Source organism: Erpetoichthys calabaricus, chromosome 2 (genome assembly GCF_900747795.2).
Source record: "Erpetoichthys calabaricus chromosome 2, fErpCal1.3, whole genome shotgun sequence".
Taxonomy (NCBI): domain Eukaryota; kingdom Metazoa; phylum Chordata; class Cladistia; order Polypteriformes; family Polypteridae; genus Erpetoichthys; species Erpetoichthys calabaricus.
The window spans coordinates 204307874-204321963 of record NC_041395.2 but is presented as its reverse complement, the minus strand read 5'-3'; the positions used below and the strand labels follow the sequence as shown (position 1 = coordinate 204321963).

At 39.5% G+C, this 14090-nt stretch overlaps 1 protein-coding gene across 1 annotated transcript in view; it reads left to right on the top strand.

The window, feature by feature from the left end:
- The window catches only part of atp13a3 (ATPase 13A3), a 239012-nt gene that overhangs the window by 205407 nt on the left and 19515 nt on the right, over positions 1-14090 (top strand). Inside the window, exons 26-28 of the mRNA XM_028795036.2 lie at positions 10016-10112; positions 13236-13308; positions 13433-13610. Of these exons, the coding sequence (XP_028650869.1) occupies positions 10016-10112; positions 13236-13308; positions 13433-13610 (348 nt within the window). The remainder of the gene's footprint in view (positions 1-10015; positions 10113-13235; positions 13309-13432; positions 13611-14090) is intronic.

Sequence of the window (14090 nt, the reverse complement as noted above, 5' to 3'; positions counted from 1 at the left end):
GAAGGCAGGCGTTCAAACAATGCATGGCCTGGGTGTGATGGGTCCTGAAGAATTTTCTTGACGTTCCTGAGACAACAGGAATTATGTAGTTTTTCTAGTGAGGGGAGAGGATAGCCGACTACTTGCTGAGCGACCTTAATGACCCTGTGGAGCTCTTTCTTCTGTGCTACTGTGCAGCTGGAGAACCACACACAGAGACAGTAGGCCAGGATGCTCTCTACTGTGCAGCGGTAAAAGGGCACCAACAGTTTCTCAGGGATATTGTTCTTCCTGAGAACCATCAGGAAGTAGAGTCTGTTTTGGGCCTTCTTCACTACCTCAGCAGTGTGTGTTCCCCAGGTCAAGTCCTCCCTAATGGTGAAGTCTGAGATGCTCTCCACACAGTCCCCGTTGATGATGAGTGGCTGGATGTTGTCTGCCTTCTTCCTGAAATCAACGATGAGCTCCTTGGTCTTGGCTGTATTTAGGAGCAAGTTGTTATTCCTACACGATGTTGTCAGCCACTCCACCTCCTCCCTGTAGGCGGACTCATCCCCTCCAGAGATGAGCCCTACTACCATGGTATCGTCAGCGAACTTAACAATGGTTTTACTGTGGTGGGCAGGAATGCAATCATGGGTGTAGAGGATATAGAGCAGGGAGCTTAGCACACAGCCATGTGGGGAGCCAGTGCTTAGGCTAATAGGTGTGGAGAAGTAGGGGCCCACTCTAACCTTCTGAGTGCAATCATTCAGGAAGTCCTTGATCCAAAGGCAGGTGAAGTATGGAATTCCTATGTCTGACAGTTTGGCCACCAGTCTGTGGGGTAAGATGGTATTAAAGGTAGAGCTAAAGTCTATGAAGAGCAGCTGTGCGTAGCTCCCCTGCTGCTCCAGATGGGACAGAACAGCATGGACAACAGTGGCCACAGCGTCCTCTGTAGACCTGTTTGCTCTCTAGGCAAACTGGTGTGGATCAAGCATGGGAGGAATGAATGACATGATGTGGTTCCTGATAAGCTTCTCGAAGCACTTCATAACCACAGGGGTCAGTGCAACTGGCCTGTAGTCATTAAGACTGATGATGGTCTGTTTCTTGGCCAGAGGCACTATGACAGAGGATTTCAGGCAGGATGGCACAGTGGACTGAGACTGGTTGAATATCCTGGTGAAGACCCCAGCCAGTTGGTCCGCACAGTCTTTCAGCACGCGTCCTGAGATGCTGTCAGGTCCAACTGCCTTCCGTGGGTTGACAGCCCGCAACGTGCATCTCACCTCGTGCTCCCCCACTGTGAAGATGGGGCTGTTGTTGGTTTCTGGATGGGGTCTGGCTGTCTCTGGTGAATCCACTTCAAACTGGGCAAAGTAGTGGTTCAGTTCCTCAGCCAGCGATAAATCGCTTCCCACAGCTCCGGGTCTGGTCCTGTAGTTGGTCATATGCTGGACACCCATCCACACTTGCCTGCTGTTGTTGCTGTCTAGGTGTTCCTTGAGTTTCCTTTTATAATCTAACTTGGCCTCTCGGATGCTCCTCTTTAGGCTGGCATGGGCTGTGCTGTAGAGGACTTTGTCACCATACCTGAAGGCAGTGTTCCTCTCTTTCAGCAGCCTCCGGACTTCCCTGATCATCCAGGGCTTCAGATTGGGGTAGACCCGGATACGTTTATCCACTGTGACAATGTCTGTCCAGTTCTTAATATAACACAGTACACTGTCACTAAACACTTCAAGGTCTAGGTGTTCAAAGATGTCCCAATTGGTCCTACTGAAATAGTCCTGCAGCTGCTGAGAGGCTCCATCTGGCCAAGTTCTAACTGTCCTTGTGCTGTTAGGGGCAGTTTTCCTGAGTGGGATGTATGCTGGAATTAAAAACAGTGTGGTCAGAGTGGCCCAGGTGTGGTAGCAGTGTGGTCCTGTAGCCTGTTTAATGTTTATGTAGACTTTATCCAAAGTGTTAGCTCCTCTGGTTGCACACTTGACGTGCTGATGGCATTTAGGGAGCACAGGTTTTAAATCCACATGGTTAAAGTCCCCAGCAACAATATACACAGCATCAGGGTGCTTGGTCAGCTGACTGCTAATACTGCGGTGTAAAAGTTCGATAGCCGAGTTTGTATTAGCGTCCGGTGCTATGTAAACAGCGGTAATCATGACCACAGTAAACTCTCTTGGGAGATGTACAGTATGGGTCTTCATCTAACAGTCACATACTCCAGGTTCGGGGAGCTATACACTAGTTGTTATTTACGTACATACACAGCCGCCCTCCTCTGCTCTTACCGGAGTCACTGGTCCTATCATGGCGCTATGCAGTGTAGCCTGTTCGCTGGATAGCAGAGTCTGGGATCAATGAGTGAAGCCAGGATTCCGTGATCAACAGAATGCAACTGTTCTTTACGATGTTATTTGTGGCCACCTGTAGCCTCAGTTCATTGATTTTATTGACGAGAGATCTGGCATTGGTGAGGAAAACACTGGGGAGCGGTGGTTTAACAGGCTGCCTACATAACCTCACTAACGTGCCGGCCCTGCAGCCTCGCTTTTGTTTTCTCTCTCTACGCTGCCTCCATCGCCTGCCCGTGGGGATGATAATCCATGGAGAGCCGGGACTCCTCGCTATGTCTGCCAGAATGTCGTGGGACCGGAGAAACTCTGGTGAAACACTCCCCTCACTGCACACTCCGATCTTGAGAAGTTCTTTTCGGCTGTAGATGATGTCGGCTCGACAAGATGTAGGCAAAATAAGTAGTAATACTAGCACACACATGCACACTAAACACTGGAACGAAGAGCACCGAGCCGCTGCGTCCGTGCACGCTGCCATTCCAATCGCCAGTGCAAGGAGGACAGCTTTCTACAGTAGGAGTTCTCAAATTGTGCACTGCAGTGCCTCTTTGAGTAGGGTGCTGTAATACAGTATGTAGAAGCGTCACAATTGACACCAATTGCTGTTGTGTTTTTAAAGCTTTAATTATTTCAGCAATATATACGTCACACTCCTGTCCTTCTTTGACTTTTCCTAAATTTCTGCACTTCAGATGCCTATATTGTTGTGCCTGATAACATTTTTTGCTGTTGTTTTTTTTTTTTTTTTTTTACACAAAAGACCCTTATTACCACCACAAGCAATACCACTGAACGTTGGTACACAGGCGTGAGTCGCCATCTGTCTACTCCATCTTGCGCAAGACTGCACTTGGATATCCTTTGTACTTTGACAAATCTTCTCCTACCACTGTTATCAACATTACTGAACATTGTTTCTCAGATGTGAATTCCTGTCTATCTTGAGCAGGCATCTATGAAATAATCAACAAAAAAGGCACACTTATAATCATGTTATTTCAGTATACATGATAAAGAAAAAACGAATCATAAAACTGTGAGGGCCCCAACAATCTGTTATGTAAAAAAAATAGGGATACTCTGATCAGGTTTTTTAAGGCTGATACCAATCACCGATTCCGTGTTAGTGGACTGACCGATTTTTTTTTTTTTTAATAAACTTTTATCCTTTTAAAAAACTCTGCACTAAGCTCCTGCATAACCAGACACATGAAAGCCTTATGTCCCATATTAAAGTGTTAACTTTGGTATTTTTATAATTAAACTAGGCTTCGCGAGCCTACCACCTCCCGATCATGCCAGCCACTTCACGTCTCTGCCGCTCACGTTGTGAAGGGGGTGGCTGAACACACACTTTGGAGATGCGGACAGATCACCTGCTTGCTTACTGCTCCTCCTGCCGTGCTGCGTGTTTAATCCATCTCACGGGTCTTTCTTCCTAAGGTTGTAATGTCTAGTCTCGTGTGACGTCAAAGTGTCTTTCCGAGATGATCACATCTCGACCCAAAATTTTTTTATATAATAGATAGATACATATACCAGGGCTGGGAATCGATCAAAAAAATTAACTGAGTAATCACTTCATTGTATCTAATTAATTGCATCTAATATTAAAACATGTAATCTTAAAATAAGTTCTTAAATCATGAAGGAAATACATACTGAATCACAAAAATAATGGAAAATCAACACAAAGGAATTTTTAAAAAATTAAGGGCGTAGCTTAAACGTAACAATGACCTTAAACCTGAACTTTTAACAAAATACTACTTGTGCAAGTACAACCTGAATTTGAATGCCTTCCTAAAAGGTAAATTGAAAAGAAGACAATAAGAAAACGAGGCCAATGCAATAGCAAACACCTATAAAAATAACAACATAAACTTCTTTTGTTAATTCTCAAACTGGCATAGTATATAAAACACAGCTGTGTCAAAGTAAAAACACTGCTGGAAATCTTTGCTTCTAACATGCAAAAAGTAGCAGCCAACTTGCCTAAAAACTGAAACTGTGCATTACTAGTATTGTTATGTTGCATTCTTTGCATAAACTGCCAAACATATTGCAAACTGGAATAGTGGGTAGGGATAATTATTTTACTTCTGTTTCGTAGAATTTTGTCATTATATTAGGGTAGTCATCACTACAAGCTATCTGACAGACTTGCAAGTTAAATACAGAAGTACTAGAGACTTATTTTGGTTTGAGTGCCACTCAAATATAACTTATTTTGTACTTAGGTGGTAAATCAATTTTCTTACAGCAACTTAAAATGAAAAAAAAAAAATTTTTTTACCTTTTTCTAGCATTGCAGCAGGACTGCCATAAAGCCAACCCTTGCCTCCCCCCTTTTCTCCCGTACCCCTGCACCTTTATTGGTATGTATAAATTAAGAAGATGAGCACCAGTATGAGGCAATTGCTTCATTGCCTGCCCTGGATCTGACAATAGTTTTGAACACATTAAACAGGCCACATTAATCGCAAAGATTAATGTGTTAACTTCCTAAAATATCCATCCATCCATTATCCAACCTGCTATATCCTAACTACAGGGTCACGGGGTTCTGCTGGAGCCAATCCCAGCCAACACAGGGTGCAAGACAGGAAACAAACCCCGGGCAGGGCACCAACCCACCACAGGGTGCACACACCCACACGCCAAGCACACACTAGGGACAATTTAGAATCGCCAATGCACCTAACCTGCATGTCTTTGGACTGTGGGAGGAAACCGGAACACCCGGAGGAAACCCACGCAGATACAGGGAGAACATGCAAACTCCATGCAGGGAGGACCCGAGAAACGAACCCGGGTCTCCTAACTGCGAGGCAGCAGCGCTACCAACTGCGCCACCATGCCACCCTTCCTAATGTATACATAATCAATTAATTGATATTGACAATTAAACACTGCATATATGTAAATATACATGCCTTTATAGGTTTTTAATCATTTTTAATCATTGATTGCACTGCAGCTTATTTTACTATTAACATATACATTTACTATTTATTCATTTAGGTGTGCTTTATTTCTTCATTGTATCAGGTAGACATTCCTAATTCTTGAGGAGCATTTATAAATATGGATTACCATTTTAATAATCCATTACTTGTTTCTTACCAAACGTTTTACTGTGTGACAGGCACAAATAATATCTTTAGTACAACTTTTTATAAAAGCTGCAAAGGTATCAAATATTCCTAATATGTTTATCAAGAAGGCACAAGGCTAACATGCTTATAAAGTTTACAAGTAAAAGCAAATTTTGCTGTTGTTGATGAAGCAGCATTTTCAAATTCTTTTTTCTTTTGTCTTTCCAATTAAAAATGTAAATTGTTTTAATTAACACAAGTTCAAGTTCCAAACTAAGGCAAATGGTGACCCATTTTGATTAAAGGACAAAATTCAAAATTAAAAGGTCTGAATTAAAGTCGCTTTTCTTGCTATTTGTCTTATTGCACTGGATGTCTTTTCTGATTCCTTTTTCTCAGTTTATTACTCCACTTTCTTTAGCGTAAAGGCTAATATTCCAATTGTCTCTCGCTCTCTTGTAATACATTCCTTGACTTGCTGCTCTTTGCTTACATTGCAGGAAGTTTGCTGGATAAAAAAAAATGTGTGCTGGCTCAACAACTGTATTACCTCATGTAAAGGAGCGCTGCAACTACAACATAGTTTACTGTAAAGTTTAGAAAAGCAGTGGCTGAAAAGATCATTTTTTGTGATTGGCCAATTTACAGATTACCAATTGAATCTTTTGTAGTGAAAATTGGTCGACTTAGATCAGTGGCCAATCATTTGGAGCATCCCAATTTTAAAAAAAAAACAAAAAAAAAAAAAAAAAAACTATAAACTCACTTGAAATGGCAATGCAATATTTATTAAACACTTTTTACTACAATGTTAAATAACAACCAGCATGAATTTCATGTGGGGAAGGGAAAACATTGAAAGTGACACACAGTAAATAGAGCAACTGAGCTGCAAATGAATAGTGCAATGGTAGACATCAGTTCACTTACAAAGTTTTAACAGACATGGCAGTCCAGACGATGAATGTGAATTCAAGATTAAATAATGGGCTTTCTTTGTAAAATGGATTGACTTTTGCAGCATGTTTTTTGATTGTAAATGATGCGCCCTTTAGGAGCTAAAAACATGATGTATTGAATTCCATACAGTCACTTATATTGAATCACATACATGATTTGATGGCAGATGCACACAAAGAAAACCAACTGTTTACTCTTTCATTTGCATCCATGTCTGCTGTGTCTGTGAAAGCATTGCAAGTGAGTTGCTTTCACTCATAAATCGCTCTGTCTAGTATTTGTTAGCTAGTATATTCTTTTTCCACATAAAACTTATGATGGCTGTGTACTTTGTATATTGATGCCTTTGCTACTGTATCAGACACCTGGCACACTTTGTGCCTCATGTATTGTAAGTAAGGGCAGGAATACCCATTGATGAGCAAGGGATCAACTTTATATACTTGGAGGCTATCCAATATAACATTGGCTGCTACAGCTCTATGGTGTTACGCTGGCCTTGGAAAGCATCATGGGATACTGGGAAAAAAGTTTTCCAGGCAGAAAAACACAACAGTAAGCCGAATGCACAGTGGATTTTCAAGGAAAAATAATGCTAACAAGGTCACCAGCAAACCCAAGAAACTTACTGTGAAAAACACGACTGTGAATTTTTCTGATCAACATTAGTAACTAGTAAAACATGATTTTTTGTACCCTCTTGTATTTATAAATGTAGTCTAAGTCCTCCCTCTAAACTATAGAAAGCTGTCAACTTGTGAAAGAGAGTTTTTAACACTAGACTTACCAGAGCCTATGAAAAAACTCGTAGATCCGTCCCACCTTTAAAACGCTTCGCACTTCTCCGTCAGCGTCATTTGTCCTTTAAATATGTTGATAAGCAGCAAACAGCAAGCAGTCTGCTATCACATCCCCCCACCGGCACACAGTTTTCTCAGCTCAAGTCTGCTTACCTACTTGTCAGTTGCTTAGAGCTGTATAGAGTGAGAAGTCATGCAGAATGACACCTTTTATAAATACTATATCGTTATTTGGAACATTTGCATTTCATGTATGTTCCGCGTCTACAACGATCTATGCACAGTAAACACATCGTTAAAACAGAAACGTTTTTCATGTTTTAGTAATAATTGACAAAATGTAGGCATGAAGTGTATAATGTGTGAAGCATGAATTCCAAATATCTTCATACACTTTCACAAAAGATAAAAGTATAACAGAACAAATGCGCTTTTTCCTAAGGCTATAAGCGAAGAAAAAGAAACCAGGTTAGTGGTGCTTGCTGTCCTGCCTTCTTGGGTAGTATACTGGTTAGAGCTGCCGATTCCAACTCATAAGGTTCTGGGTTCGAGTCTTAACGTCTTCCAAAATAAACGTTTTGAGTAGTAAGCTGTTCTTATTATATTAATATTATAATAATTATTTATTCTTAATATTAATTTATTAATTAATTATATTGTATTATATTAATATTAATATCTAATATTATACAATAAAAGCATACATTTGATTTGCGACTATAACAGCTGCTTTAAATGTACAGTATAGTACTTGTCAAAGTTAGCATCTTTTTTTTTTTAGTTTTACTAGTTTTACTTTATTTACTTATCTTCCTACAGCATAAAGTCACAAGTATACTGCAGAGCTTCCTCTGTTTGATCGTCAAGGGCATGCTCACAAATTACATGTGTAATGCCACGAAAAATACCTGCTGACACTTTAGTACGCTAGCAATGGTACGAGAATGCAGTTAGACTTTTTTTGGGCACATTCACCACGCTAGTGTTTAGATCTGGACGGTGTAGCATTGGTGAGCTCTGTAAGCTGTGCTGTTTCTTTGAAGGACAGGCGATTGGCAGGATGACACCGGACTTTCACCTTTACGCTTGGTGCAGCTGCGTTGTTCTTATATGTGAGGGGACGTTTCTTGTGGGGATGGCTTCTGTTTTCTCCGATCTGAGTTCACCTCCGTTATAGCGCGTCTTTATTTGAAAACAGCAGTGTCAGATCGGGGCGAGCGTGAACGCTAACTTTGACAAGCACTATAAATTTATAGCGGTTGTTACAGACGTAAATCAAATATATGTTTTTATTGTATAATATTAACAATAATAGCAGCTCTCTACTCAAAACGGCAAACTTGAGAAGCTGCCAGCATCGAACCCAGACTATTCTGTAGGAAGATAAGTAAATAAATCAGCTCGCATGTTATTTATTTGGATCAAATAAAGACGCGCTATAACTATTTATCTATCCCCTTAGCTGTTTTTATATATATTATATAATAACAGTTATAAAGACACTTGTTCATGTTAATTGCAGTCTCAATTGTTAAAAATAATATTTTAAAAGGAGCATCCCACATGAAAATACAACGATCTGACTGACTGACAGTGCACACCACTTTATATGGTTAAAAAGATAAAAAAAATAACACTTTCTTTCCAGCGGAGAATTGAACTCGGGTGTCTAAGGCACAACAGGCCTGCTGCGCACTGATTGGCTGAGCAGTCTGTGTCAAAAAAAAAAACAGAAGCTTTTACAAGTCCTATAAATGTACACAGTGTGTTACAGACGCAAACCAAGTGTATGTGTGTACTGTATAATATTAACAATAAGAGCAGCTCATTACTGAAATCAGCAAATGTAGGAGTGAGTCGGGATCGAACCGGGGACTCTTGATTACACCGGGGACGTTTGATTACAAGTCAGCAAATATTACCACTACTCTACGGAAACTATTGTTTTTTCTTTAACCTTTTGTGAAAGTGTTTACTTGATCTTTGGACTTCAGGCTTCATATATTATATAGTTTATGCCTACATTTTGTCATTTACTACTAAAATATGAAAAATGTTTACACAGATTGCTGTAGAAACGGAACACACATGAGATAAGTGTGTTCCAAATAACGATCTATTATTTCCACTCTAAAACTCCAGCAGTTCAGTCACTCCCAGATAATCAAACAAGGCAGGAGCTGGGAAAACTTAGTGAACGTTCTGCTACAGTGAGGGATGGAATAGCCGGCTGCTTGCTGGCTCGTCTTAATCTGCACATTTAGAAGACAAAAGAGAGGTGAGAACGGTTTTAAGGTGGGCCGGATCTACGAGTTTTTCGTAGACTCTGGTAATTCTAGTGTTAAAGCATTAGTGTCTTTTCTTTTTTTTTTTTTTTTTTTTTTGTTCTTTGTTTCGCCTTATACAATTTCTTGTATTAGGAATTTGGTAGTTTTCGCACACCCCTTGGGGTCAAAGCGCAGGGTCAGCCATTGTACAGCGCCCCTGGAGCAATTACAGGTTAAGGGCCTTGCTCAAGGGCCCAGCAGAGCAGTGGCCTTTTTTGGCAGTGACGGGGATTCGAACCGGCAACCTTTGGAATACCAGCACAGCTCCTTAGCCTCAGAGCCACCACTCCGCCCTTCAGGATTAGGACTCAAGATGCTTAGCGAATTGTAATAGTAAATACCTCATACACAAAAAAAAATTTGCATTTTACTTTTACAGTTTTAAAATACAGTATACTATAATTTTTTTCCATTTTTATACTGAATGTATTTTTTGGAAACAATGTTTGCTTTGCTTTATTACATTAAATATGTGTTATTGAATGGTTTACTATTTTATTTTGCAGGGAAGGTCGTGCAGCACTGATTACTTCCTTTTGTGTGTTCAAGTTCATGGCCCTATACAGTATTATCCAGTATATCAGTGTCACACTCCTTTATTCTGTAAGTAAATACAAAGTGACTTGAAATGACACTTTAGTCTTTAATCTCAATTATACCCACTCTATAACCTGAAGTGTATCATGATGTCCTGGTTACAAAGAATAAGGCAGTATGACTTAATTGTCTATGTTTAGCACTGACAGTCAATTCACTCTGTTGACCGCACAATGCTGAAATACTTCCCATTGGTTCAACTGAAGAACTATGGAACCAGTTATTCGGTAATTTATAAGTTGTTCTGTGTAATGGCACCAGCTAAATTATTGTACTTCTTTCTATTGATGTGCTGAGAATTTAGACAAAGATGATTTTTCATGGGACATTATTATTTAGTTCCAGTAAGTCATAACTTATTAAATGAAAGTAATCTTAAATCAGATTTTTAATTTTGTTTGCTTTAACAAGTTTATTTTGATTAGTTTAAATTTTTTTTGGTATTTTCAGATGTTTTTACCAGACTGAGAGACATACAATGAAAAGTTTACAATAAAAAACTTAGGGGAATGTTTATTTTCTTAATCTCATTCAGAAAACTATTTAATAGTATTTTTTTACTGTATTTGTAAATAAATTATATTAATTTTCATTGAGCTAGTAGATCAGGTTATTCTTTGTAGTTATTTCTACCCTCTTGGTTTAAGAGATAGTAACCTATCCTTGACACACTCTTTATTATTTTTATGGGGAAATATGCACAATGTATAGGTAGAGATTGCAAATAAGGAAAGAACTTAACATTTTTATCTTTTTAAGCTGACATTGAGGGGTTTGACCTAGATTTGGCATAGCTTTTTGATGGAATGGTGTTTCTGGGTTTTGTGTGCCATTGTTTCTTTGTTTCTTCTCCCCACCTTTTCATGTGTCATGGAACATTAGATGCACCTTCAGGACAAAAGATAGTTTGCGGAAGAATTTGTGCCCAAGGTTGTTCTGGTAACATCAATGTACCCTAAGTTCTTGTCTATAAGCCGCGGCTTATCTAAGGAAAAAAGTTGTGAAAATGAAAAAATAGAATATCGGCTTATACATAAATCCGGCTTATACAGTAATCCCTCCTCCATCGCGGGGGTTGCGTTCCAGAGCCACCCGCGAAATAAGAAAATCCGCGAAGTAGAAACCATATGTTTATATGGTTATTTTTATATTGTCATGCTTGGGTCACAGATTTGCGCAGAAACACAGGAGGTTGTAGAGAGACAGGAACGTTATTCAAACACTGCAAACAAACATTTGTCTCTTTTTCAAAAGTTTAAACTGTGCTCCATGACAAGACAGAGATGACAGTTCTGTCTCACAATTAAAAGAATGCAAACATATCTTCCTCTTCAAAGGAGTGTGTGTCAGGAGCACAGAATGTCACATAGATAGAGAAAACAATCTCTAGCAAACAAATCAATGGTGCTGTTTGGCTTTTAAGTATGCGAAGCACCGCGGCACAAAGCTGTTGAAGGCGGCAGCTCACACCCCCTCCGTCAGGAGCAGGGAGAGAGAGAGAGAGTTTGTTTTTCAGTCAAAAATCAATACGTGCCCTTCGAGCTTTTAAGTATGCGAAGCACTGTGCAGCATGTCGTTTCAGGAAGCTACACAAAAGATAGCAACGTGAAGATAATCTTTCAGCATTTTTAGACGAGCGTCCTTATCGTCTAGGTGTGCGAACAGCCCCCCTGCTTAATCCCCATACGTCAGGATCACAGATAGTCAGCGCAAGAGAGAGAGAAAAGTAAGCAATCTAGCTTCTCAGCCATCTGCCAATAGCGTCCCTTGTATGAAATCAACTGGGCAAACCAACTGAGGAAGCATGTACCAGAAATTAAAAGACCCATTGTCCGCAGAAATCCGCGAACCAGCAAAAATCCGCGATATATATTTAAATATGCTTACATATAAAATCACAATTTAAATGACCGCTACGCGCGCGTGTTGACTCGGCGACGCCCAGAGCAGAAAGAACGCGCTCCGGCCGCTCCAACTGCGCCATGCGGGGAGTGAGAGAGACGCCAATATCTCACACTCTCTCCCCCCTTAAAGAAATTAAATGGGTGCGAGTGAGACCACTGACTTCCCTCCCTTCTATTAGTTATAGGTTATAGTACGTTTGGCTTATCCATGAGTCCGGCTTATCTATGATAAGATTTTATTTTAAAAATTTGTATGATTTTTGGTCTCCGGCTTATACACGAGTCCGGCTTATAGACAAGAACCTAGGGTAATTGGAAATAAAATATCACATTAGGGGAATAATAGTGCAGCTAACACAGAAGAGGAGATTATGATTCTGCCCAACAACAAACCTGAAGTTTCTAACAACTGAGGGAGTCTCTGGAGAAGGGGTGGCCACCTATAAAGATCTATGGTTATTAAGAGGGGGTCAGTTTCCTTGACTGATAAACTACCAGTGGTGCCAATCAGAAAGCACACTTCATGTAGGGCCTTCATGGACTGTGGAGATGTACAAAGTTTTTCCTGCTTCATTGTACAGCCATATCATTTAGACATGTCATGTAGTAACTATTGAGCCTGGCCAATATTAAATTAATTGTTTCAAAATGTGGATCTGGACACCTTGTGTTGGAACAGTGGGGTGGGGTAATAGAGATGTGTCCTAAATTCACAGTTGTAAATATTAGAGCAATGTTTTGTATTTCAAAAAAAAAAATAAAAAGTGTTGTTAATAATAATAAGGTATAATTGATGCACCCATTGGTGTTATTTTTTATATTTGCCTGTATAATGTTTACTAATAATTATCACAGTGTTTTATAACCAAAAAAAACTAATCTAAAGTAGTGGATACAAATTTAGTGATTGATGTTAGTCAGCCTTCTAAGTATATTTGCCATATAATCTGCTTGGTGAAGTGTCATTTTTGCCCAGCCCTAGAACAGACAATTAGAGTGCAGTAACATTTTCTGTGATGGAAACACATAGCAACATATTTTTTCTATTTATTATGCTTTCCCTAACAAATTATAAACAGGCCATCCACTTTTTTCACCAAACATTGATGGCAAAGTATTAATAAAAAGTCATAGATGCCGAGACATCCTTAGAAATTAAATAGTGTTCTGTATACAATCAGAATAGAGTGCTTTGAGTGACTGAAATGACTTTTATTCATTCCAGATTCTGAGCAACCTAGGAGATTTTCAGTTCCTGTTTATTGATATTGCAATCATTCTTGTGATTGTATTTACAAGTAAGTAAAGCTGTCTTGGTAAGTAAGTGGTCTTGGTTGCTGCTGTTCTTATTTAAATCTAGTACTTTTTTTAATGCTTTGCCCTGTCCTTGTTATAATATTTTGACTTCTGTCTTCTATATAGTGAGCTTAAACCCTGCCTGGAAAGAGCTAGTGTCACAGAAACCACCCTCTGGTCTCATATCTGCACCACTGCTGTTTTCAGTCCTTACTCAAATCATCATCTGTCTGGGCTTCCAAACATTTTCTTTCATCTGGGTTAAGCAGCAGCCCTGGTATGAAACATGGACCCCAGTCTCAAAGTAAGTGAGCAAAGGCTTGTGTAAGGATGGGTGATTCTAAACCAGGCACCTGTTTATACAAATCAGGTGGTCTTCAGCTTTGGGGATACATGTACTCAAATGCTGCCATTTGTGGTTTTGAAACATATACATGTGAGGGTTGTGTGATTCAAATAAACTTTGCTTTCCTTTGATAAAATAAGTTGTGCAAAATGTGATCTGAATAAAAGGTATAAATAACATTTAATCTGGATAGTTTAAACAGTCATAATACGGATCTAAATGTTTGTTCTCATGAGGTAGTATTGATATGGATCTGTCTGATGTGGTTTCATTTAATCTGCCTCAGATGTACAGTAAATTCTATGCTAAATCATGCCTTAAATTTCCATGGAATGTCTCACCTTCCCCATTTATTATCTTCCTGAAATATGTATGCTATTAGAAAAAAGCAACATATTCAGTTATGAAAAAACTCCAGTTATACTGTACCTAGTGAAC